This window comes from Paroedura picta, chromosome 10 (assembly GCF_049243985.1).
Source record: "Paroedura picta isolate Pp20150507F chromosome 10, Ppicta_v3.0, whole genome shotgun sequence".
In the NCBI taxonomy this organism is placed as follows: Eukaryota; Metazoa; Chordata; class Lepidosauria; order Squamata; family Gekkonidae; genus Paroedura; species Paroedura picta.
Genome location: NC_135378.1, coordinates 3460522 through 3487360, shown reverse-complemented (window position 1 = coordinate 3487360; position 26839 = coordinate 3460522). Strand labels below are relative to the sequence as shown.

At 49.8% G+C, this 26839-nt stretch overlaps 1 protein-coding gene across 9 annotated transcripts in view; it reads left to right on the top strand.

The window, feature by feature from the left end:
- Positions 1-3294: 3294 nt before the first annotated feature.
- SH3BP2 (SH3 domain binding protein 2) overlaps positions 3295-26839 on the top strand; it is a 78355-nt gene continuing 54810 nt past the window's right edge. For 2 of the 9 annotated variants that reach the window (XM_077302024.1, XM_077302028.1), the window contains exons 1-5: positions 3683-4026; positions 21392-21531; positions 22297-22399; positions 22956-23073; positions 24552-24622. In XM_077302024.1, coding sequence (XP_077158139.1) covers positions 3896-4026; positions 21392-21531; positions 22297-22399; positions 22956-23073; positions 24552-24622 — 563 coding nt within the window. In that variant the 5' untranslated portion in view covers positions 3683-3895. The other 7 variants (XR_013225140.1, XM_077302022.1, XM_077302025.1 and 4 more) reach the window with 6 other exon arrangements.

The window sequence follows — 26839 nt, the reverse complement described above, 5'->3', positions numbered from 1 at the left end:
CTCTTTACATTCCATCCTCTTAAATAATACAGGAGATGCAGACCAAACAGACAGCTGGTTCCCATTCCCTTAAAACTGCCAAAGAAGGGGGAAAGGCTGTTGCTTTAAGTCGCAAAGTTTATGTATCATCATTAAACCTCAGAATTTCTAACTTACCAGACTATTATGTCAGCATACCAACTTTTCCTATGGGAAAAAATCACTCCCTATTTACATATGATGAAAAGAAGTCCTTTGCGAAGGCCATCCAAGAGGAAGCCCAAAGCGATAATTGAATGCAGGCAAGCATGCAGCCAATGTTTTGGTGTGCACAATGGCATCAACTATAATTCTGAGAAGACATGCTTGGTTAAGATCACCCACTCTTCACCCTGAAATGGACACTTGAGTAGAAGATTCTTCTAATCAGAGATGGATGATCTCTTCCAACAAATCAAGAAAACCAGCAAACAGCTTGCTCTTTCTAGAACAATTCCATCACAGGCTCCTACATAGAGGCCTAGATACCATTAAAAGTTCCAGCCTCTTGACTAGAGCTTCCATCACCCCTACCATCAACAAAGATCTTCCTCCCAGCCTCCTCAACAAAACCATTGTAGAACTAACTCAAGGGCCAAGTCTGGTCCTTCCTACCCAACCATTCTTCCAGGAATGCTGATATTTGGCCTCCAGCAGCCCTTTCAACCCTTTTGCCACAGGATACAATTCCAAAGCTCCCCTTTTCTGTTTCAGAGAGGGTACAGCCCCGTATTCCCTGGGAAATTCTCTTCCAGTTAACCTGGAACCAGACTCTATACTATACCTTCCCTCTACTGCCCGAAAGGGAGGGTTATGGCCAAAGTAGTCACATGTGACTCCCTTTGCATAGTGAGTATGCCTTTCTGGCCAAGGCAGATTAGGTTCCAAGTCTTCCTGCAGAGATCCAAAGGTATAGTTATCTGTTCCCTCGGATATTGGACCTACTGTGAAATCCCCCCCCCCAATATTTAACCAATATCGTTCTCCATGCAGTTTAAACCCATTACTGCAGGTCCTATCCTTTGCTGCCAACAGGAACCTTTGACTACCCCTGCCTTCCTCCAAGTGACCACGTTTCAGATACTTAAAGACAGCAATCATGTCCTCTCTCAAACTCCTCTGCTCCAGGGCTTGGTCTTCTGGCACAAAATCATTCTCATTGCTCTCCTCTGAGCCCTCTCAATTTTGTCCACATCCTTTTGGAAGTGAGGCCCCCAGAACTGCACACAGCACTCCAGGTGGGGGCTGACCAATGTGGTATACAGTTTGACTATGACATCTTGCAATTTTGATGTCATACCTCTGTTGATACAGGCCAAGACTGCATTCACCTTCTTTACCACATCACATGGTTTGCTCATATTTAGCTTACAGTCCACAAGTACCCCAAGGTCACATTCACACACACTGCTACCCAGAAGTATATCATAGAATCATGGAATCAGTTGGGAGGTACCTCCAGGGTCATCTAGTACTACCCCTGCACAATGCAGGAACGCAAAACTACCTGCCCACCCACAGTGATCCCAATTTCATGTCCAAGCGACCCCCAGAATCTCCAGAATCCAGCCTGACCTGGTGGAAATTCACCTACCATCCCACAATGGCGATCAGGAATTTCCTTGGGTATGCAAGGAAGGTCCACAAGAATCTCTCATCCAGTGTGCATGCTTCTCATTTGTGGGGCCCAGCTGCAGACCTCTGCACTTCTCCTTATTGAATTGCATCTTGTTCTCATCTCCCCACTTTCTCAGTATGTTCAGATCTTGTTGATCTCTAGCTCTATCTTCTGGGTTGTTCACTACTCCTCCCAATTTGATGTCATATGGAAATTTAATGAGGAGTCCCCCTAGCCCCTCATCAAGATCACTGGTAAGAATATTGAAAAATACCAGACCCTGTGGCATTCTGTTTACCTTCCTCCACTCTGATAAAATAACATTTGATAACCTCTCTTTGGGTGCGGTTTTCTAGCCAGTTCCCTATCCACCTAACCATCTGAAAACCCAGTCTACAGTCCTCCGGTTTACCCCTCAGAACATCATGGGGAACCTTATCAAAATCCTTACTGAAATCTGTTTAAACAACATCCTGCCCAAGGCTCTCATTGTGCCACAGTATTCTCTGTCTTTAGTTTTGACTTGCCTAATGCAAACTCCCTCTGAGCCATTGGCTACTTGCTCTCTGAAGCATCTCTCTTTCAAAGTTTCCTTCCTAGTAATTTAATCTGCAAGGAAGGGAGGAGAAGTTGTGGCTCTGAGAACTGATTACCCATTTATAAAATTTCATGACCAGAGGGCCATACTAAGACCCAGTTTTTGTTTTTTTTAATCCAAGGTAGTATCCAGATTTCATATTAGTCAGGATAAATAACTTTCCCCTTTTTCCCCCAGACTGATCATCTGAGGCAGTAAAGAAGCCATATACATAGATATGAAATGCACTCCGGAATGCGGTTTTATTTAAACAGCATAAGGAAGTGCAAGGTAATTTGTCAGTTTCACCAGACCTTCTAAAGCAGAGGTAGTCAACCTGTGGTCCTCCAGATGCTCGTGGACTACAATTCCCATAAGCCCCTACCAGCGTTTGCTGTCAGGGACTCATGGGAATTATAGTCCATGAACATCTGGAGGACCACAGGTTGACTACCCCTGCTCTAAAGGAAAGGCTATGTCATTCCAGACAACTTTAGGGCCAGGGTCTATTAGCAGGTTCCCAATTTGGAAACCCAACTCCCTCCTAAGGGTATAACAAGAGGGGCAATGTCGCAGACATGACGCTTGATGGTCCCAAGGCATGGATCCCAACCCTGCAACTCTCTCAGTAGGGGGGGGGGGACTCGGCTTCCAGGTGACTTCCCCCGTCTGCTCCCTGCCGGGGAGGCCAGGCCTGAAGCGCGGAGCCAGCAGGCAAGCAGCTGAGGCGCTGATGCGGGCGGCGGGTTTCACGCGGGGACTGAGAGGGCTCGAGGGCCCAGCCGGCCGCCTCCCCGACGGCGTTTCCGGGGCTCCGGCGGGGCCTGCGCTTCCAGGCCACTCTGCAGGGGCCTTGCCGGGCACAGCCCGCCGCCCCCCGCCCCTCCCCGCTCGAGAGAGCTGCGCAGGCCGCACGGGAGCGGGAAAGGCGGCGCCGCCGAGGAGGGAGGGAGGGAGGGAGGGAGTGCGCGCGCAGGTGGCCGCCCTCAGGGAGGGGGCGGGGGGCAGGGGGCAGGGCCGGCGCTGCCCCGTCGCCTCAGGCGCGCCGGGGGGGGGGGGGGGAGCGGAGCCGCGAGAGGAGCGCCTGCTGCCTGCCTGCCTGCCTGCCTGCCTGTCTGCCGGGGCTGGGCCGGCGGGGACGAGCGGCGCGCCTCCCTGCGGCTTAGGCGGCGGCGCGGAGTCGGTGCGGGTGGGCGGCAGGAGGGCGCGGCCCCGGCCCCGGCGCCAGGCCAGGTGGGTGGCTGCGCGGCTCTGGAGCCCAGGAGGCCGGCGGGGGCGTCCGCCCAGGGCCATGCCCGCTGCCGCGCGGCCGTCGTGCGGGGCTGGGCTGGGCTGGGCTGGGCTGGGCTGGGCTGGGCTGGGCTGGGCTGGGCTGGGCTGGGCTGGGCTGCCCGCCCGCCCCCCCCCCCCCCGGGCCTCTCGGGCCTCTCGGGATCCCTCCGCCGCCCCCCCCCCCCCGCCCCGCAGCTGCCCTCTTCAGACCTGGTCCCTTCAGCCCATTCTTTCCTCTTCAGCAACAAAGACCTCAACCTCTGAGATTGGCCCACTTCCTCCTCACTTAATATAGGCCTGAGCTGCACCTTTCCTCCAGCCACGTGTTTCTCCCACCTTCCCCCACTTGGCAGGGATCCCTTTGTTTTAATACAGCGGCTAGCTTTGGAGCACGTCATCGCTAATCACTAATGATGATAATAATAATAATAATAGTAAGAAGAAGAAGAAATGCCTTCCTTGAGAGCACCATGTTGTCCATGTGCAGAAACAGACCTGGGACCGCACAGCCACCTGCCTCAGGGAGCCTCTGCTTGCAGAGGTCAGTTGTCTGCCGGTCATCCTGGCAGGTGCTCTCTCACTGAGCCCCAGCCCCTCCTTCTTGGGACCTCTTTGGCTATCAGCGGCTAAGTGTGATCATCAGTATACTATCGGTACAGTGTGCCCCCCACATACTGACATGAAACCCACAGATCAGGGCCACATGAATACTGAAGCAATTTCTTTTGAAATCTTGAGGGACCCTCTCGGTTTGCACACAAATTTTCAATCTTAACAAAAATATACTGGGTTTAAATTTCCTCCTGCAGGAAAGCACTCTGGTAGAGGATGTTGGGACCAGCGTCTTGCCCAATGATGGTGGAAACCAGGAGTGGCTGCTTTTCCTGCTATGGCTATGGCCGCCCCCAACATTCAGCTGCAAGGCGCATGCACGGCTTTGCAGCCACACAGTCTCCGCCAGGCGTCAAGGCCTGCCCAGTCCACTGCTGGGCAGGCAGCAGGCAAGGGGACGGCGGGGAGGCAGCAGGCGCAGTGGCGGCAGCCAGGAGGCTGTGGAGAGGCAGCAGGAACAGTGGCAGGGAAGCTCTGGGCACCACTGTGGACAGGTGACGGACCGACAGGTGGCAGTGAGTTGGCAGCCATGGTAATGAGTAAGGAGGGGAGGTGCTCCGCGCCTCATGGAGCAGGACTCCCTGCATGCCCACCACGCCCCCCCCCTCACCTCCCCACTAGTGCCCACTGCATTTACAGCAGGTTTTTTACTTAAGCAATCAAGGAAACTTTCATCTGCGTCCCACTTGAGGCCAACACCTGGGACTGACGGTGCCGGAAGGGCTCTGAAAGAGTAATCCTTCCATGTTAGAATTGCACTCCCCCCCACCCCATGGTTTGCAACTGATGGACGATAGAGAAACAACCAGGGGCCAGTGCTTATAAGGCAACCATTTCTTTCCTCCCTCCTCACCTTTTCCTTGGTCTTTTCCTCCTCCCTCCCCCCAGCTCCCTGTGGTTTTTCATTGTTTGGTGTGCCTTCGTTTTTTCGGATTTTCTTCCCTCCCCTGGACTCCCTTGGGCAGGTCCGAGGCTGGGCTCGCTCCATGCTCTCTGTGTCTGGCTCATGGTGCAGGTGGCCTCGGTGGTGGCAATCTAGCCAATGGCTTCTGTGTCCTGGCCCAAAGGTCTGGGTGGCTTAGGGGGTGGTGAAGTCTGGTCACTGCTCCCCTTCTAGCCCCTGGTTTTCTCTTCCTGGGCCTCTTCTGATTATCAGGTGGCAGGTTGGCAGCAGTTTGGTAGATGGTTGGTGGGGGTGGGAGTGTTTGCGGTCGTTATTCTGATGGCTGCCCATTTGCTCTGGGGGTTACTTTCCTGAGTCAGTGGTTACAAGTGTGGGGGTTGGGTTGGACTCCCAATTAGTGCAAAGCCATGGAGATTTTTTTTTTTTTTGCAGTGTTGCTGGCTGGAGGCCACGGTGGTAGGTGGGTCAATCAGTTTCCCTTCTTTAGTTCCATAATCTTGTTTTCTGTTTTGTTTTCGTTGGATTTTTCCCCCTCTGAGTCTTTCTTTGTTTTGTCACTTGTTTTTTCTTCCTTGTTTTGTCGCTTTGGGGAGTTTGATTCATTTCTGGTTTTGCTTCTTAGCTTGGTTTTGAAGATTTGTTTTGGTCTTTTTGTTGTTTGTGTTATTATTTTTGAGTTGTGGCCCATTTATCCAAATTTAGTGGGCTTCTTAAGCTGGTTTTTTAGATGTTAGCAGGAGCTGTCAGTTTTCTGCCATCATGGAATCTTGGATGCAAGAAGCAGGGATAAAAGTATCTGGGATGGAAGAGAATCTCTCAAGGCTGGGATTATGTTGGTGATGTGAAGTTCATACTTTCCACGCTCCAGGCTTGCTCCACAGCTTCATAGTGGAAAACATGCGGCCCTCCACATGCCTGTCTGTAACAATGGTTCCTCTTTCATGTTTGTTTCATTATTGCTCAGACATTAAGAACAGCTTGCATTTGATTGGAAACTTCTATTTCTTACTCACTGTGTGTGCTATATTTGTGTTTTCTATTGCACTGAAGCATAAATCCAACTACTTTCTGTTTAGAATCATAGAATCATAGAGTTGGAAGGGGGTATAGAGACCATCTAGTCCAACCCCCTGCTCAACGCAGGATCAGCCCAAAGCATCCTAAAGCATCCAAGAAAAGTGTGTATCCAACCTTTGCTTGAAGACTGCCAGTGAGGTGGAGCTCACCACCTCCTTAGGCAGCCTATTACACTGCTGAACTACTCTGACTTTGAAATTTTTTTCCAGATATCTAGCCTATATTGTTGTACTTGTAGTTTAAACCCATTACTTGCCTCTGCAGCCAACGGAAACAGCATCCTGCCCTCCTCCAAGTGACAACCTTTCAAACACTTAAAGAGGGCTATCATGTCCCCTCTCAACCTCCTTTTCTCCAGGCTGAACATTCCCAAGTCCCTCAACCTATCTTCATGGGGCTTGGTTCCTTGGCCCCAGATCATCCTCGTCGCTCTCCTCTGTACCCTTTCAATTTTATCTACATCCTTCTTGAAGTGAGGCCTCCAGAACTGCACACAGTACTCCAGGTATGGTCTGACCAGTGCCATATAAAATGGGACTATGACAACTTGTGATTTTGATGTGATGCCCCTGTTGATACAGCCCAAAATGGCATTTGCCTTTTTTACCGCTGCATCACACTGCCTGCTCATGTTTAGTTTACAATCCACAAGTACCCCAAGGTTTTGTTCACACACAGTGTTACCTAGAAGCGTATCCCCCATCCAGTAGGTATGCTTTTCATTTTTCTGACCCAAATGCAGAACCTTACACTTATCTTTATTAAATTGCATCTTGTTCTCATTTGCCCATTTTTCCATTGTGTTCCGATCTCGTTGAACTCTGGTCTCTATCTTCTGGAGTATTTGCCAGTCCTCCCAATTTGGTGTCATCTGCTAACTTGATGAGTAGTCCCTCCACCCACTCATCTTGATCATTAATAAATATGTTTAAAAGTACCGGACTGAGCACCGAGCCCTGAGGTACCTCGCTACTCACCTCCCTCCAGTCTGATGAGACACCATTGACAACAACTCTTTGAGTGCGGTTCTCTAACCAATTCCCTATCCATCTAACTATCTGAAAATCCAGATTGCAGTCCTTTAATTCAGAACATCATGGGGAACCTTATCAAAAGCTTTACTAAAATCGAAGTAAACGACATCAACGATCCAGCAAACCTGTCACTTGGTCAAAAAAGGAAACCAGGTTGTACCTGTTGGAGACAAATCCATGCTGACTTCCTTGGATCACCAAATTGTCCTCCAGATGTTTGCAGATCGCTCCCTTTAATATCTGCTCCATTATCTTCCCCACGACAGAGGTCAGACTCACTGGTCTGTAGTTTCCCTGGTCATCCTTCCTCCCTTTTTTGAAGATCGGAATAATGTTTGCTCTCTTCCAGTCCTCTGGGACATCGCCAATCCTTAAAGAGGTCCCGAAGATGATGGACAAGGGTTCTGCAAGTTCTCCGGAAAGTTCTTTGAGCACTCTCGGGTGCATTTCATCCGGCCCAGGGGATTTGAACTCATCCAGTGCAGCTAAATGCCTCTCAACAACCTCTCTGTCCATGTCAACCTGCCACCCAGACACTATCTCTTGGCTACTGCCATCTCTAGATGTGCCTAAACCGTTTGACCTGTGGGAAAAACAGATGTAAAATAGGCGTTGAGCCTTTCTGCTTTCTCTGCATCCTCCGTTAGAGTTTGTCCATCCGCACCCAACAGCGGGCCTATTGCCTCCTTTACTTTACGTTTGCTCCTCACATAACTGAAAAATCTTTTCTTGTTACAATTGGCTTCCCTGGCCAATCTTAGCTCACTCTCAGCTTTGGCCTATCTGATGATTGATCTACAGTGCCTAGTAACCTGTAGGTACTCTTCTTTAGAGCTCTGTCCTTCCCTCCATTTCCTGAACATTTTCCTTTTCTTTCTTAGTTCCTCTTGAAGTTCTCTGTTCATCCAAATAGGCTTCTTAGAGCCCTTGGAGTGTTTTCGTCTTTCTGGGATAGTCATGGATTGAGCATGCAATAGCTCTTGTTTGAGTAGCGCCCACCCTTCACATGCTCCCTTCTCTTCCAGCATTCCCGTTTATATAAAAGGATCTTTGAATCAGTATCTTGGCTTGGAGGACAAATTAGTTGGGAGATGTAGGGGGAGAACAGCCTGCTGTCTTAAAGGCAAAAGCAAAAATCCTCTACTAAAAATCACGGCATGCATGGGACTTGATCGTGCCTGAAATGGTAGCACACAAAGGCTTTTTTAGGCTTTGAGCTGGTGAGAGCACCAGTCAGTTGACTAGCAAGCTGCTATTTTATTGGTTTGTTACCCTAAGGATGAAGCTGGAATCAGTGCTGGGAGAAGAGGGGCTGCTTGCTGCAGTGGTGCCCGTAGCATGTTTGGTGCCTAGGGTGGGATGGGTGGGCAGGATTTGATGATGCGGAGGCAGGGGTGATGTTCCTGGGCAAGCTCTGCAGCTGGCAGAGCACATGCCTGGCTGATTGCTGGACCTCCTTGTTGCTGAAAGGTGCCTGCCTTGGAAAGGCTTGGCCAGGCTGCCAAAAGGGTAGCAGTATTCTGTAGCCCACTCACTTCCCTTTCCTGCCTCAGGAATTAGGAGGAGCCCTGCTGGATCATAGAAGCATAGAACTGGAATGGGCCATATAGGCATCTAGTCCAGCCCATGGTCTATGCAGGATCAGCCTGAAGCATCCAGGATAAGTATCTGTCCAACCAGTAAGGAGGAGCTCACCACCTCCTTAAGCAGTTGATTCCACTGTGAAGTACTTGGACTGAAATATTTTTCTCCTGATATCTCGCCAATATTGTTCTGCACATAGTTTAAACCTATTATTGCAGGTTCTATGCTCTGCTGCCAACAGGAACCTTTCCCTGCCCTCCTCTGACAACCTTTCACATACTTTACGACAGCAATCATGTCCCCTCTCCACCTCCTCTTCTCCAGGCTGAACATTCCCAACCCCTCAGCCTTTCCTCATAGGACTTGGTCCCCAGACCCCGGATCATTCTTATTGCTCTCCTCTGAGCTCTCTCAATTTTGTCCACATCATTTTTGAAGTGAGACCTCCAGAACTGCACAGAGAACTCCAGATGTTGACTGACCAATGCTGTATATGATCCATCAAGGGCATATACCTCGAAACCCCTGAAGCCCAGCACTTGGAGGGCCTCGTCCCGCAGAACTGTGTGCCACAGATTCCTAGATCAACTGCAGCCCAGGTCTCTGGCATCCTTCGGTTCAGCTTTATAGAAGCTGCAAATGCTAGCCCAGGGGGCCTTCCCTGTTCCCCTACCACTCTGCCTGGTCCTGGACATGAGTGTTGGAGAGTGCTTGGAGTGTGTCTGTGCAAACAAATAGCACCACAGACTGCTAAGCAGGCAGCCAGACAGGGGATGCCCTAGTGCTGCTGCAGTACCTGCAGCCCCCTTCACATTCCATCTCTAGCTGGTATCTCTACAAGGCTCTGGCCAGCAGAGCTGGGTTCCTTGATATTGGGGCTGCAGCCTGCTGGCTATGGTCATACAGTGGAGGTTCATGGCCGGTGAGGGGACAGAATGAGGTGGCGCACTTCTGGACTATGAGGCGGCGCACTGCTGGACCCCCAAGGAGTGGTGCAGTTGAACAAAACAGGGATTGAGGTGGGCAGGCTGTCAAGGTTGCAGTGCTCCACAGGTGCAGTGCTCCACAGTGTCAGGGGGCTGACACTGCGAGAGGCGCTTCGCGCCTCTCGCAGCATCAGCCCGCCGGGCAGGGAACCCCTGGCAGCCGCGCTCTGCGCGGCTGCCAGGGGCTCCCTTGCCGGCAGCCTGACGCGTCGGAGGCGCTTTGCGCCTCCCGACGCGTCAGGCCGCCCTCAAGGAAGCAACTGCGAGCCGCGCTCTGCGCGGCTCGCAGTTGCTTCCTTCAGCAGCCTAGGAATCGGCCCGGCCGATGGTCTGTCAGGAGGAAGGGGCCAATTAGGCCCCTTCCTCATCACGGACAAAGCCCTCCGCCTGAGGGCTTAACGAATTATTTAGTCCGCGGCGCCGCGGGCGTGTTAAGGATTGTATAATAATTACACTTAAAGACCTGTTTCTAAAATAAACAGTTCTATTGAAGAACACCAGAGAACAACTTATTCCAGGGATTGTTTAAACTGTTGTCAAATTTACTTTCAATGTTCATCCTCAATTTGCATGAAGTAATATAGACTCTCAAAGACCAATTTTATCCTAAACCAGGGGTAGTCAAACTGCGGCCCTTCAGTTGTCCATGAACTACAATTCCCACAAGCCCCTGACAGAAGTTCATATGCAAATGCTGGCAGAGGTTTATGGGAATTATAGTGGATGGACATCTGGAGGGCCGCAGTTTGACTTGTTGTTAGGTGCGAAGTTGTGTCCAACCCATCGCAACCCCATGGACAATGATCCTCCAGGCCTTCCTGTCCTCTACCATTCCCCAGAGTCCATTAAAGTTTGCACCTACTGCTTCAGTGACTCCATCCAGCCACCTCATTCTCTGTTGTCCCCTTCTTCTTTTGCCCTCAATCGCTCCCAGCATTAGGCTCTTCTCTAAGGAGTCCTTCCTTCTCATGAGGTGGCCAAAGTATTTGAGTTTCATCTTCAGGATATAGCCTTGTAACAAGCAGTCCGGGATGATCTCTTCTAGGACTGACTGGTTTGTTCGCCTTGCAGTCCAAGGGTCTCGCAAGAATCTTCTCCAGCACCAGAGTTCAAAAGCCTCAATTCTTTAACGCTCGGCCTTCCTTATGGTCCAACTTTACAATCCACACATTGCAACTGGGAATACCATAGCCTTGATTAAACGCACATTTGTTGGCAAGGTGATGTCTCTGCTTTTTAGGATACTGTCTAGATTTGCCATAGCTTTCCTCCCCATGAGCAAGCGTCTTTTAATTTCTTTGCTGCAGTCCCCATCTGCAGTGATCTTGGAGCCCAGGAAAATAAAATCTGTCACTATCTCCATTTCTTCCCCATCTATTTGCCAGGAATTAAGAGGGCCGGATGCCATGATCTTAGTTTTCTTGATGTTGAGTTTCAAGCCAACTTTTGCACTCTCCTCCTTCACCCGCATCAACAGGCTCCTTAATTCCTCTTCACTTTCTGCCATTAGAGTGGTATCATCTGCATATCTGAGGTTGTTGATATTTCTCCCTGCATTCTTGATCCCAATTTGTCACTCCTCTAACCCTGCCTTTCTCATGATGTGCTCTGCATACAAGTTAAATAGGCAAGGCGACAGTATATAGCCTTGTCAAACTCCTTTCTCAATTTTGAACCAGTTAGTGATTCCATGCCCGGTTCTCACTGTTGCTTCTTGACCTCCGTATAGGTTTCTCAAGAGACAAATAATATGCTCAGGTATTCCCATCTCTTTAAGAACTTGCCACAATTTGTTGTACTCCACACAATCAGTGGCTTTAGCATAGTCAATGAAACAGAAGTAGATGTTCTTCTGGAACTCCCTAGCTTTCTCCATGATCCAGCGTATGTTGGCAATGTGATCTCTAGTTCCTCTGCCTCTTCGAAATCCTGCCTGTACTTCTGGAAGTTCTCGGTCCACATATTGCTGGAGACTAGCTTGTAGGATTTTGAGCATAACTTTGCTAGCATGAGAAATTAGTGCAATGGTGCGGTAGTTTGAACATTCTTTGGCATTGCCCTTCTTTGGGATTGGAATGTAAACTGACCTTTTCCAATCCTGTGGCCATTGTTGAGTTTTCCAAATTTATTGGCATATTGAGTGTAGCACTTTTACTGCATCATCCTTTAAGATTTTGAATAGTTCTACCGGAATGCTGTCACCACCACTAGCTTTTTTGTTGCTCAGACTTCCTAAGGCCCGTTTGACTTCACATTCCAGGATGTCTGGCTCCAGGTCAGTAACTACCCCATCGTGGTTATCAGAGATGTTAAGCTCACTCTTATATAGTTCCTCTGTATAATTTTGCCACCTTTTCTTAATCTCTTCTGCTTCTGGGAGGTCTCTACCATTTTGGTCCCTTATCATACCCATCTTTGCATGAAACGTTCTCTTCATATCTCCAATTTTCTTGAAAAGATCTCTGGTCCTCCCCATTCTATTGTTTTCCTCTATTTGTTTGCACTATTCATTTAAGAAGGCATTCTTATCTCTTCTAGCTTTTCTCTGGAATTCAGTTGGGTGTATCTTTCTCTTTCTCTCTTGTCTTTCACTTCCCTTCTCTCCTTAGCTATTTGTAAAGCTTCCTCTGACAGCCATTTTGATTTCTTGCATTTCTTTTTCTTTGGGATGGTTTTAGTTGCTACCCATTGTACAATGTTGCGAACCTCCGTCCATAGTTCTTCAGGCACTCTGTCTATCAGATCTAATTCCTTAAATCTATATGTCACCTGTACTGTATATTCGTCGGGGATATGATTTAGTTCATACCTGAGTGGCCTAGTGCTTTTCCCTACTTTCTTCAATTTAAGTCTAAATTTTGCAACAAGAAGCTGATGATCTGAACCACAATCAGCTCCTCATCTTGTTTTTACTGACTGTATAGAACTTTTCCATCTTTGGCTGCAGCACATAGTCAATCTGATTTCTGTGTTGACCGTCTGGGTTGTTGGAAAAGAGTGTTTGCTATGACAAAAATTCTCTTGACAAAAATTCTACCATCCTGTGCCCTGCTTCATTTTGTACTCCAAGGCCAAATTTGCCTGTTATCCCGGTTATCTTTTGGCTTCCTACTTTAGCATTCCAATGCCCCAGGATAAGCACATCATTATTTGGCATTGCTTCTAGAAGGTGTTGTAGGGCTTCATAGAACTGGTCAACTTCATCCTCTTCAGCAGCAGTGGTTGGGGCATAAACATGGACTACTGTGATGTTGAATGATTTGCCTTGGATTCGAACTGAGATCATTCTGTCATCTTGGGGATTGTATCCGAAGACTGCTTTTCCTACTCTCTTATTGATTATGAAGGCTACTCCATTTCTTCTGCGAGATTCTTGTCCACAGTAGCATACATGATGGTCATCTGAATTAAATTCACCCATTCCTGTCCATTTGAGTTCACTGATTCCTATGATGTTCAGTCGTGTCATCTCTTGTTTAACCACGTCCAGCTTGCCTTGATTCATGGATCTGACGTTCCAGATTCCTATGGAATAAAAATGTTTACAGCATCGGACTGTCTTTTCACCTCCAGTTACCTCCACTACTGAGCGTTCTTTCAGCTTTGGCCCAGTCGCTTCAGTCATTCTGGAGCTAATCGTACTAGCCGTCTGCTCATCCCCAGTAGCATATTGGACACCTTCTGACCTGAGGGGCTCATCTTCCGGCGTCATATTGTTTTGTCTTTTGAATTTGTCCATTGGGTTTTTATAGCAAAGATACTGGAGTGGTTTCCATTTCCTTCTCCAGTGGATCGCCTTTTGTCAGAGCTCTTTGTTATGACCTGACCGTCTTGGGTAGCCCTGCACGGCATAGCTCATAGCTTCACTTCGCTACGCAAGCCCCCTTGCCACGGCAAGGCAGCGATCCTTTGACTACCCCTGTCCTAAACCATAGGAAAGAATTGCAATTTGTGTCAAAATACCAGGATGCACTTCAGAGGATTTTTCAGCAATGTAAGCATAGGTGGTAACTAGTACTTTGATGGCTTCAGGTTGTAACTAGTACTCTTAGAGTCTGGGAATCCCATACAAAAGAAAGATATTTGCCTAAATAAACACTCTACAAACCAAGCTCCAGAGAAAGATTAAAAGTGAGTGAGGGAAATAGCTGCTTCCCAATATGTCAACCAAACACTTAACACATATAAAGTAATGTAGTTCAAACACAAATAGAATGCAAATAGAACAAAGTATACATGGAACAGAAACCATTAAACTTTTCAATCAATTCAGGGGTGCTATGGCTGGGGGAGGAGGTTTGACAACAGAAGGGAGCACTGGTTTCCCGTGTAGGGCCCGGCCGGGAAAACGCGGCCGGCGCCCTGGGTGTGCTCGATTCCCTTCTAACCTTCGTCCCATCCCCAGGGATGTGAGGGTGGAGGCTAAGGGAAAGGGTCCAACATTGGTCTTGTGCAATGCAAGGTTGATTAAGAACAAGGCCGTGACCCTGCAGCATTTTTTTTGCAGAGTCACAGGCTGACCTTGCTTGCGAGACCTGGCTGAGAGATGGAGAGGAGGTGCCTTGAGAGAACTGGCCCCAGCAGTTTATTCCATCCTCCACCAATCCTGGACCCACAAAAGGGGAGGGGGGTAGCAATTCTGGTCCGGGAGACCTTCTCCTACAGGGCTCTCCCGGTGCTGGAAATTAGTGGAGTGGAGTGTGTCGGTATTGGGTGGGACTCGGTTGAGAGTTTGGCTGCCTGGTTGGCATACCGTCCGCCCAACGCACCACAAGACGCCCTGCCCCGCCTCATGGAGGCAGCGTCTGCCTGGGCATTGCAGTTTCCCAGGCTTTTAATCCTGGGTGACTTCAATGTCCATGCCCTCTTCAGGTTCAGGTTGGGACCTGGTGTCATCCGTGGCGACACTAGGGCTTTCACAATTTGTTGTTGGGCCCACCCATCACGCCGGCTATACACTCGACTTGATTTTTGGTGCTGGGATAGAGGTGGATCTGGATACAGCGTTGGCTGTGCCGTGGTCAGACCACTATGCCCTGCGGGCCTGGATCAGGATACCACCCCCTACCCAGTTGGGCTGCGGGTGTATTTCTGCCCGCCCGCGGAGGCTCATGGATCCAATTGGTTTCTGGAATGCTCTGCAGAACCCGATGCCTCCTGGCGACTCATTAGCGGCCCTAGTGGAGGACTGGCAGTCCTGTCTAATGGCCGCCATAGATGAGATCGCCCCTAAATGTCTTCTCTGCCCTTGACTCAAATGGGCCCCCTGGTACACGGGGGTGCTCCGGGAGAAGAAGAGGGAATTGAGATGATTAGAGCGAGTGTGGCGGAAGACCCGTGACGAGGCTATAAGAACATCTCATCGCATGCTTATGAGGGCGTATGAGATGGCGGTGAAAGTGGCCAAACGAGAGTTTTTTGCCACGGAAATCAGATCCGCAAGCTCTCGCCCGGCCCAAGTATTTAGGGTAGTTAGATCCCTCACCGCCCTTGAAGGGCGCCAAAATACTAGCCAATTGGATCTCAGCTGTGAGGCCTTAGCGAGCTATTTTGCGGATAAGGTCTTGTCGCTCAGCCGTGCCCTTCCTGCCACAATTAATACAGTAAAGGAACTGGAGGCCTGTTGGCCGCCTTTGGCAGTGAGGTTTGATGGCTTCAGGCGGCTCTCTTCCTCCAAAGTGGACAAGTTGCTGGGGTAGGTCAGGGCGACCACTTGCCCCCAGGACCCCTGTCCCTCTTGGCTCATCAAAGGAGGTGGCCAGGGGATAGGAGGCAAACTCTGGGACATTATCAACTGTTCCCTGAGTTCTGAGGAGTTCCCTGAGAGGCTGAAGGAGGCAGTGGTTCGCCCTCTCCTGAAAAAAACAACGCAGGACCCGCAGGCTTTCTTGGAAGAAACTTCGGCAGTCAATCCATATCAGTCTGGCTTCTGCCCTGGCCACGGTGTTGGTTGCCCTGCTGGATGATCTCCGTTGCTAGCTCATAGAGGCGGTTCGGCCGTGCTGGTCCTCTTGGAACTGTCAGTGGACTTTGACATTGTGGACCATGAGATCCTGGTCCACCGCCTTGCCGGCACGGGGATAGGGAGCACAGCCTTGCGCTGGATACGTTCCTTCCTCCAAGACCGGACTCAGAGGGTCACTGTGGGGGAAGAGTTCTCGCGTCCCTATAGACTCCCTTGCAGGGTCCCTCGGAGCGCGGTTCTCTCCCCCACCTTGTTCATCAACTTTATGCGCCCTCTGGCCCAGCCGGTGCGGAGTTTCGGGCTGGGTTGCCATCAGTACACTGATGACACCCATCTCTATCTCCTAATGGATGGCCACCCAGACTCTCCCCCGGAACCATTTGCCAGATGTTTGGAAGCAGTGACAGAATGGTTCGAGCAGAGTCACCTGAAACTCAACCCCTCCAAGACTGGGAAGAAGAAGAAGAAAAAGAAGAAGAGTTGGTTCTTATATGCTGCTTTTCCCTACCCGAAGGAGGCTCAAAGCGGCTTACAGTTGCCTTCCCTTTCCGCTCCCCACAACAGGCACCCTGTGGGGTGGATGAGGCTGAGAGAGCGCTGATATCACTGCCCGGTCAGAACAGAAGGGATCTGGAACAGGAAGCGTGTTTACCCACCTTGGCGGGAGTGCAACTCACCATTGCGCCCCAAGCCAGGAATTCGGGGGTGACCATCGACGCCTCCCTGACTACGGAGGCGCAGGTCAAGAGATTAGCGGGCCAGGCATCTTTCCATCTTCGCCAGGCCCGGTTACTAGCGCCCTACCTGTCCCCCAACCACTTGGCCACAGTTATCCATGCGATAGTCACCTCCAGAATAGATTTTTGTAACTCACTCTTCGCGGTCCTTGATCCGGAAACTTCAGCTAGTGCAAAATGCAGCTGTAAGGGTCCTCACTGGCACACCTTGGAGGACCCACATCCAGCCGGTGCTGAGGCAGCTGCACTGGTTGCCAATTGCTGTCCGGATCCGGTTCAAGGTTTTGGTTCTAACCTTTAAGGCTTTACGCGGGTTGGGACCCACATACCTGAGGGACCGCCTATCGCCCTATGTGTCCCGCAGGGCTTTACGCTCTGCAGGAGAAAACCTATTGGTCGTTCCCAGCCCCAGAGAAGCATGCCTAGCCTCAACCAGGGCCAGGGCTTTCTCTGTCCTGGCCCCTGCCTGGTCCAATGAGCTCCCGGGTGAACTGCGGGCCCTGCGGGAGCTGTCAGCATTCCACAGGGCCTGTAAAACGGAACTCTTCCGCCAGGTCTATGGTTGAGGCTGGGACTGGCGAGGAAGAACATTGCCCCCCCCTGGGGTCTGAAGTATACATCATTACCCTCCATCCCCCAATGCCCTTGTTTGGGTAGGGGAGAGGGGTATTTTCCGCCGTGTTGGGTATTTTTATAGTCTTTTAGCGGGGGTTTTAACGGGGGATTTTAAGACTACTGTTACCCGCCACGAGCCTGTAGGGAGTGGCGGGAAATAAATCGAACAACAAAAACAACAACACCACACACGTTTTTGTCAGATCTGGTCCTTACACCATACTGGCTACCTGAATATATTTGAAAGGTCTCAATTGCTTTCTGGCAACCAGTAGTTGTAACCCTTGAGGTCATGTGTCACTATGCGTGGTGAAGGTCATGGGGGCTTTCCTTTGGGGTTTTGCTTGCCTGCCAGATGGTCTCTTTGTTAGCCAGTTTGTGAGGAGAACTGGCAGATCAAAGTGGGGTGTCTCCTTTAAAGTGTGCATGGTGAAAGATCAGGAAGAACTGCAGAATTCCCCCCCTTCATGTGACTGCAGAATTCCCCCCCAACTGCAGAATTCCCCCCCTTCATCACTATATCCTGAGAGCTAGCATCAGATATATTTCACAGGACAGCCTTCTGTTCACTTGGAGATGAGGATTCATAAATAGAAATCAAGACTGTTAGTATATGGATTTTTCAAAAATATCCACATGAGGCTGCTAAGCTCTCATTCCAAGCAGCAGCTTCTGGGCACAATTAACTCCAGAGAAATGTGGTAAATGCTGCTCTTTCCACTGCTTTCTCAGAAAATCAGCAACTCTGCATAGATGCTATTGATTTTAAAAGAGAAAGAAGATGATGGTTGTGAATGAAGTCTTTGTAGACCGGGGGTCCTCAACCCCCATTCCTCAGCCCGGTACCGGTACCGGCTGCGCCTGCCTCCCCCCCCCCCGCAGCGAGAAGCTTGCCAGGCCGCGAGCAAAGTGGCTGCTTCGCTCGCGGCCCGACGATCTATTCACTGTGAGAGGGGGAGTAAGAGGCAGGCGCAGCCGTCGGCCCGCAAGAAACACAAACGCGCACACGCGGAGCTGCTGCGCATGTGCGTTTGCGCCCCTGCTGGTGAAAACACACATACACGGCAACTCTGTGCATGTGTGTTAGCGCCACCTGGTGGCAAAAACGCACGTGCGCAGCAACTGCGCATGCACAGCATCTGCGCATGCACGTTTACACGCAGCTGCCGTGCATGCGTGGCGCCCGAGCCACCGGCTCTCCCCCCCCCCCCTCGGAGGCGGTCCTCGACCACAAGAAGGTTGGGGACCACTGTTGTAGACTACTGAGGTTACAGCCATGCTTTAGATCAGCCATTCTCAATCCTTTTTTGGCCCAGGGCCCTTTTAGGAGCTCTTCTCCAGTTCCACTTGCGCAATGAGCTAGGCTTAAAACGGCCTAAGCTAAGTGCAAACTAGCTATACAATGTATATACAAGACAGATTTCTAGAACATATGACCCAAGGGACCAAGCCCTATGAAGATAGGTTGAGGGACTTGGCAATGTTCAGCCTGGAGAAAAGGAGGTTGAGAGGGGACATGATAGCCCTCTTTAAGTATTTGAAAGGTTATCACTTGGAGGAGGGCAGGATGCTGTTTCTGCTGGCTGTAGAGGAGAGGACACGCAGTAATGGGTTTAAACTTCAAGTACAACGATATAGGCTAGATATCAGGAAAAAGTTTTTCACAGTCGGAGTAGTTCAGCAGTGGAATAGGCTGCCTAAGGAGGTGGTGAGCTTCCCCTCACTGGCAGTCTTCAAGCAAAGGTTGGATACACACTTTTCTTGGATGCTTTAGGATGCTTAGGGCTAATCCTGTGTTGAGCAGGGGGTTGGACTAGATGGCCTGTATGGCCCCTTCCAACTCTATGATTCTATGATTCTATGACCCAGAAAAGCATGCACGTCCCTTTATTCCCCTTGGATGTAATTTAAGCACATAATTTATTGTTCTTTCTCTTGTTGGAGGTGCCGACATACATGACAAAAAAGGATATTTCATTGGTTCAGTTACCAGAGCTCCCCATAAACCCTTTGGGCTCCCCTGCAGAGGAGAGGACACGCAGTAATGGGTTTAAACTTCAAGTACAACGATATAGGCTAGATATCAGGAAAAAGTTTTTCACAGTCAGAGTAGTTCAGCAGTGGAATAGGCTGCCTAAGGAGGTGGTGAGCTCCCCCTCACTGGAAGTCTTCAAGCAACGGTTGGATACACACTTTTCTTGGATGCTTTAGGATGCTTAGGGCTAATCCTGCGTTGAGCAGGGGGTTGGACTAGATGGCCTGTATGGCCCCTTCCAACTCTATGATTCTATGATTCTATGATTCTATGTTCATACCTGAGTAGCCTAGTGGTTTTCCCTACTTTCTTCAATTTAAGCCTAAATTTTGCAACAAGAAGCTGAACCACAATCAGCTCCTGGTCTTGTTTTTATTGACTGGATAGAACTTTTCCATCTTTGGCTGCAGAGCACATAGTCAATCTGATTTCTGTGTTGACCGTCTGGTGATGTCCATGTGTAGAGTCGTCTCTTGGGTTGTTGGAAAAGAGTGTTTGCTATGACCATTGCATTCTCTTGACAAAATTCTACCAGCCTGTGCCCTGCTCCATTTTGTACTCCAAGGCCAAACTTGCCTGTTATCCCGGTTATCTTTTAGCATTCCAATCCCCCATGATGATAAGCACATCATTTTTTGGCGTTGCTTCTAGAAGGTGTTGTAGGGCTTCATAGAACTGATCAACTTCATCCTCTTCAGGAGTAGTGGTTGGGGCATAGACCTGGATCACTGTGATGTTGAATTGTTTGCCTTGGATTCGAACTGAGATCATTCTGTCATTTTGTGGATTGTATCCCAAGACTGCTTTTCCTACTCTCTTATTGATTATGAAGGCTACTCCATTTCTTCTGCGAGATTTGTGTCCACAGTAGTATACCTGATGGTCATCTGAATTAAATTCACCCATTCCTGTCCATTTGAGTTCACTGATTCCTAAAATGTCGATGTTCAGTCTTGTCATTTCTTGTTTAACCACGTCCAGCTTGACTTGATTCATGGATCTGACGTTCCAGGTTCCTATGGAATAAAAATATTTACAGCATTGGACTGTCTTTTCGCCACCAGTTACTTCCACAACTGAGCGTCCTTTCGGCTTTGGCCCAGTCGCTTCATTCATTCTGGCGCTACTCGTACTAGCCGTCTGCTCATCCCCAGTAGCATATTGGACACCTTCCGACCTGAGGGGCTCATCTTCCGGCGTCATATCGTTTTGCCTTTTGAACGTGTCCATTGGGTTTTCATGGCAAAGATGCTGGAGTGGTTTGCCATTTCCTTCTCCAGTGGATCACCTTTTGTCAGAGCTCTCAGCTATGACCTGTCCGTCTTGGGTGGCCCTGCACTGCATAGCTCATAGCTTCACTGAACTACACAAGCCCCCTTGCCACAACAAGGTAGCGATCCTTGAAGGGGGGATGGATAGATAGATAGATAGATAGATAGATAGATAGATAGATAGATAGATAGATAGATAGATAGATAGATAGATAGATAGATAGATAGATAGATAGATAGATAGATAGATAGATAGATAGATAGATAGATAGATGCTTCCTGTATTCTTGCAGTCATCCTTACAACAGTTCTCTGTGGTCTGCTGGTGTTGCAGAGAGGCTTGTCTGAGGCTTCCTCTGAGTCTGGGGCCAGGGGACCATTGGCTTGGCAGCTGTTCCTTTTCACCTGTGGGCCACATTGCCTTCCTTGAAAGCTTACACATAGCCATTTTGAAGCAGACAAGCCCAGAAAGTTCTCTGGAAATATGGGCTGCCTTTGAAGTTTTCTTTTCTTCCATTCTCATCAGTCATCTGTTCCACAGTACAGAAATAAACTGGAACTTTCTGCTTTATCATTTTGTCCAAATATACTGCAAGGTTCCTTGATTTTTTTATACTCAACTGCTAATACCTTTGCTACTATGACATGCAAGTTACTTTCCTAAACCATCTTGGTGCAGTGTAGAAAAAATTCACTATAATCAGCCATGATAAGATTTGACCATCTGCAACCGGCAATCTGGAAGCATAGGTATGTGTGTGTGTGTGTGTGGGGGGGTGTCGGTGGCAGGAGTTACCAGCGCCCTCTGCTAGGATAAGACACTCTTGGAGTGTCATACCTTTTGTGCTGTGTTTTTATGCTGCATTTATGCAGCATATAGTCTACCCTCTAAGCCCCTTTTTGGGCTAAATGAGGCTGAGAGGGAATGATTGGCTGACAGTCACCCAGGGAGCTTCCATGACTGAGTGGAGATTGCACTCAGATCTTTCTTGTTTATCACTTGTAGAGATAGCACATGGCAAGCTAATTAATGCTGTTTTGTGTTGGCAGAATGCTTTCCAATGCAAGTCTGTGTTACCATTTCAGAGCCATGACTTCAGAAGAGATGTCTTGGCCTGTCCCAATGAAGGCAATTGGAGCACAGAACCTGATGACGATGCCTGGAGGTGTCACCAAGTCTGGATACCTTCACAAAAAAGGAGGCACGCAGTTCCAGCTCTTAAAATGTGAGTGTGGAAGGAACATGTCCTTCTTCCATTCTGAGCTGTGACAAAGATGTCTGTTTAGAGTTCCACTGGTGCTTCACCTTTTGTGTGGTCAGAAAGAACAAGAATTTGATTGGCATGTCTTTCTGTGCATGCTTTTCTGCATTATCAGTTTTTAGTGCAGCAAAGGTGCTTTGTACATTGCTTCTATTGCAGCTCTGCTGAAATTGCTGAATGTTGGATAGGCTGCATATTTACCTGGGAAAACAGGAATTCATGACCATTGTGTGTGCAAAATGTGGCTGTGTCTTCATCTACTGAAGTTTGATCACTTGTAACACCAGCTCCCCGCAAGCATCCTTTGAAAATCAGGAGACATACTCCCACTTATACCTGATCCCTGCTAATCAGTTTCTCTTATAAGCAAGGTTTGAAAACCCTGGTTTCAGGGTCAACATAGGAACCATGGTTAAGGGTGGTTCAGAATGCGGCAGTAAGCCTTAGTTAAGGCTGACCAGCTGAAAAAGAACAGGAGAAGCCATGCATTGTTGAGGCTCATTTCCAGTTGACCAATCATTGTTAAGGAACCAGCTGGAGTGGGCTTGTATAAATTGGTATAGATACAGGATGGGAAGGGGTGGTTTCATTTACCATCCCCCCAAGGATCTGGGGATGCTGCCATGCTGGTGTTCTTGCCATCAGCCACTGCAATTGAGAGACCCATCTGGGGCCTACTTATGTTAATGGCTGCCTTTGGCCTTCTTTTCCCCCTTGGTCTTCTTCCAGGGCCACTGAGGTTTGTGATTATCGACAAGGGCTGCATTTACTACTTCAAGAGCAGTACATCTGCATCTCCCCAAGGTGCCTTCTCACTGAAGGGCTATAACAGGTGAGTGGTGTAGTATCCTACCAATGTATTTACTTTGCGGTGGAATAATTTCAATCTGCTTTTTTAAATGTATATATGTAGTAGTAGCAGCAGCAGCAGCAGCAGCAGCAGCAGTAGTAGTAGTAAAACTTATCGTCATTGGCCAAAGGCCCTCCCAATACAGAAATAATCATAAAAAGGAAAAACCCATAAAAGAGAACAAATTAAAGTCATATATGTTAAAACAGTTAATCTTGCTGAATGCCAATTACTCTGACACCAGCTCTTCAGGGTGTCCAGCAGAGAAATGTCTTTCCCTGCTACCTGCTGCTTATTATCCTTCTATATGCAGACCAGGTGTGGAGCTGCAACTCCTCCCAACTCCCACAGATTTCACAGGTGATGTGCAAATTATATGAATTCTCTGGAGACAGAAAGAACTTTTGCTTTCTCTTGGCAAATATTCCACAGCCATATGTATTTTATTGAAAGGGAAGCGAGTAATTGTGATCATATGCTGTGCTGTGTGTACAAATTTCAGGATTATTAAAAAGTATTACTTTCCACTGTTATGTAGAGTTATGAGGGCAGCAGAGGAAACAACGTCAAGCAATGTATTTCCTTTCAAGTTGGTTCACATTAGCAAGAAGCACCGGACCTGGTTTTTTTCTGCTGCCTCTGAAGATGAAAGGAAGGTGAAATCATGTTTATGGTTCCTACAATATGTTTTAAACTAGTAGTTAAGCCCACTTTAAAAGCAGGTAGGAAGGGGGCAGAAGACTCCCCCCCCCCCCCGCCAGAGCAGGGAGAGTTGGGAGGCGCACATGGTGGCTAAGTCTGGCCGAAAAGTGGGCGAGGAGCTGCAGGCTGCCCACCCCTCTCCCGGCCAGCCTTCAGCACACATCCTCCACCCAAGAAGGCAGTAGGTCCGTGGGGGTGGCAGGGTGGGGGGAGACTGCACAGCAGCCTTCCAACTGCCTGGATGAGTCCAGGAGGGCATGGCTGGCAGGGAGCATGCACATGGCCTCCTGCCAGCTGCCTGAGAAGCCAAGAGGGAAGCGAGTGGGGCAAAGGCTTCCTGCTGCCTGCTGCCAAAGGGAAGAAGCCATAGGTTCAGCACGGCCTCTTCCTATTCAAGCTCCAACCCTTCCCCCAGTGGATCGGCCAGTCTTGGCCATGGACAGCACAAAGTGGGAGCGGGCTGAGGGCAGTGGAGGCAGTGTGGAGTGCAGCCAGCCAGCCTGCAGTCCCACTGCTGATGGGCAGGAGCAGGATAAGAGGAGAATGGCTGGTGAGGGATGAGAAGGGAAGCAAGGCCAATAGCGGACCCTGCAAGGACAACTGCTGCACAGTAATTCCCGGGTTTGCGGGGCGGGGAAGGGGAGTTCAGGTAAGGGCTACAGCTGCTAGTTGTGGCGAGGCGAGGCGGCAGGCAGCAGGAGTGATGCCTGGAGAAGCCTCTGCGGGCCTGCCCAAAGGGGGGATGCACTGGTGGGGACTCCGTTCCTCCTACTGCCACCCCCAGGCAGTCCTGCCAAAGCCTGGTTGCGGCTGGAGCTGCTCAGGGCAGCGGAAGCACTGGCTTGCTCTCTCCCCTGGCAGCACCACTGAGGCCTGGCAAGGCCATGGCCAGGTCTGCTTGGGGTGGGGATGCAAAAATGAATGAACTGGGAGGGGTGGGTTCCAGTGAGACAAATATAGAATAGTACAGACGCACTGGGAAACCAATATGGCAATAAAAATATCCAAATTGGACTTATATATAGTCGTTTCTCTTCAGTTTCAGTTATTCTGTAATTCTTATTTCATACAAGTCCCAACGCGTTTCGCCCACTGACTTTGTCAAGGGACAAATCTTAGGAAATATAAAGATGAAATTAGTAGTTGTACGACGATTTTGTCTTCCTGATGATGTTCTGTGGCCCCCATTTTGTCTTCCTGATGATGTTCTGTGGCCTGAGATCACCCTGGGAGCAGCCAGGTCTACCAAGGCCTCCTTTCAACCTTGTGATGGCTGGACCACAGTAATTCTAGCTGAACTGCACTAAATTATCACACAGTTCATAGCTGGGCAAGTGTCTGTAATTCTGTGCTGCTTTTACATGTCTGTTTAAAAATTGCTTACTTAGGTACAAAAAACCCTCCATTGGAATAAAGTCTGGTTGTCTTCTAGGACTGGATGGCCTCACTGAGGAGAGAAATAGATCACTACCATGAGAAGAAGGAAACGATTGCTGACTTAAGGTGGCACCTCCAGCATTGTAGTTCTTCATTCTTGTGACTTGCATTAAAGAGCTCTTTGTAAAGTAGTTCTGAAACTGGTAAAAGTTGAAGCAGCGTTTGCCTTTAAATAGCAGCCATTGAAAAAGAAGACTATGAGCAACACTATTTTCAAAGCCTTACAAATCTGCTTGATATTCTCAGCAGCTCTTTGTAGTCCCGCCTTCAGGACTTGGCCCGGACCTGGTCAGCCATGGAGACACTGGGGTTCTCGCAATTTGTTGCTGGTCCCACTCATCAGGCTGGCCATACCCTTGATTGGATCTTTGGCGGAAATGTAGTGGTAGATCTGCTGGCGAACAACATCGTTCCATGGTCAGACCACCACGCCCTGAAGGCCCGGTTAAGGATGCCACCCCTTCCCCGGTTGGGTGACGGACGCATTTTAGTCTGCCTGCAGAGACCTATGGATTCCCAGAGATTCCTGAATGCTCTACGGCAGTGGTCCCCAACCTTTTATCACCGGGGACCGGTCAACGCTTGACAATTTTATTGAGGCTGGGGGGGGTAGTCTTTTGCCGAGGGACGTTGCCGCTGCCGCCTGAGCCCCTGCTCCGCTTGCTTTCCCGGCAGCACCCCTGATTTCCCGCCGCCCACTGGGGGCGCTGCCAGCAGCAGTTGCGCAGTGCCACGTTGAGGGGAAGCCCCATCCATAGCAGCCACTGGAGAGCACCAAAGGTGAGCCGGCGGCAGAGTGGCAGGACAGCCCCTGAGTCAGCAGCTGGGGAGGAGGATGAGGAGGAGCCGCGGCCCGGTACTGACTGATCCACCGTTACTGGTCCCCAGACCGGAGGTTGGGGACTACTGCTCTACGGGACCCGATGCCCTCTGGCACCTCACTGGCAGCCTTGGTGGAGGACTGGCAGTCCCGCCTCTCGGCTACCATTGACAACCTTGCTCCGAGGCACCCTCTCCGCCGTCTTCTCAAACAGGCACCATGGTATACCCAGGAGCTTCGGGAGAGGAAGAAGGAAATGAGACGGCTAGAGCGAGTGTGGCGGAAAACTTGCAACGAGGCGGCTAGGACTTCTCATCGCACGCTTATGAGGGCGTATCAGAATGTGGTGAAAGTGGCGAAACAAGACTTCTACGTAGCAGAAATCGCATCCGCAAGCTCTTGCCTGGCACAATTATTTAGAGCAGTGGTCCCCAACCACCGGGCCCCAGCCCAGTGCCGGGCCGCCAAGGCCTCGGCACCAGGCTGCGGCTCCCTCTCCCCGCCGCCCCCTGCAGCAAGAAACTTGCCAGGCCGCAAGTGAATTGGCCGCCAAAGCGGCCAAAGCGGCCAATTAGCTTGCGGCCCAGCAAGCTTCTTTCTGCGGGAAGGGGTAGGGGAGAGGGAAGTGCGGCAGCCGGTGCAAACGCTCATGTGCGGCAGGTCCGCGCATGCGCATTTGTGCCCGGTGGGGCCGCAATCGTGCGCTCACGGCATTTTCGCGGATGCGTGGAATTGCCGCGCATGCACGTTTGCGGCCCCACCAGGAGCGCAAACGCGGATGCACGGCAGTTCCGCACACACGTGAAACTGCAGAGCATGTGCGTTTGCAGCCCCACCGGCATTTGCACAGGGGCTGCCGCACATGCGGGGCCGATGGATCGCCCTCCCCCCCGCACCGGTCCACAACCCAAAAAATGTTGCGGACCACTGATTTAGAGTGATTATGTCTCTTACTGCCCTCAAGGAGGGGCATCAAAAGATAAGGGAATTGGATTTGAGCTTTGCGCCTTTATCGAGCTATTTTGCGGACAAAGTTCTATTGCTCCACCGTGACCTTCCTGCCACTATTGATACAGTTTGCAAACTGGAAGCTCCGTGGCTGTCACAGGAGTTGGTGTTTGATGGCTTCAGGCGGCTCTCATTAACCGAAGTGGACAACTTGCTAGGGTCACCACTTGTCCCTTAGATCCCTGCCCGTCTTGGCTGCTCAGATGGGCGACAAACGGCTAGGAGGCCCCTTGAGGGAAATTGTAAACATCGGGAGATTTCCCCTTGGGGCTCAAGGAGGCAGTGAAAACCTCTACTGAAAAAACCATTGCTGGACCCATGGGACTCCACCAGCTATTGCCCAGTCTCGCATCTTGCATTTCTGGGCAAGTTAGTGGAGCGGGCCACAGCGGATCAGCTCCTAGCATTCTTGGAAGAAACTTTAGTCCTGGACCCTATAGCAGTCTGGCTTTCGA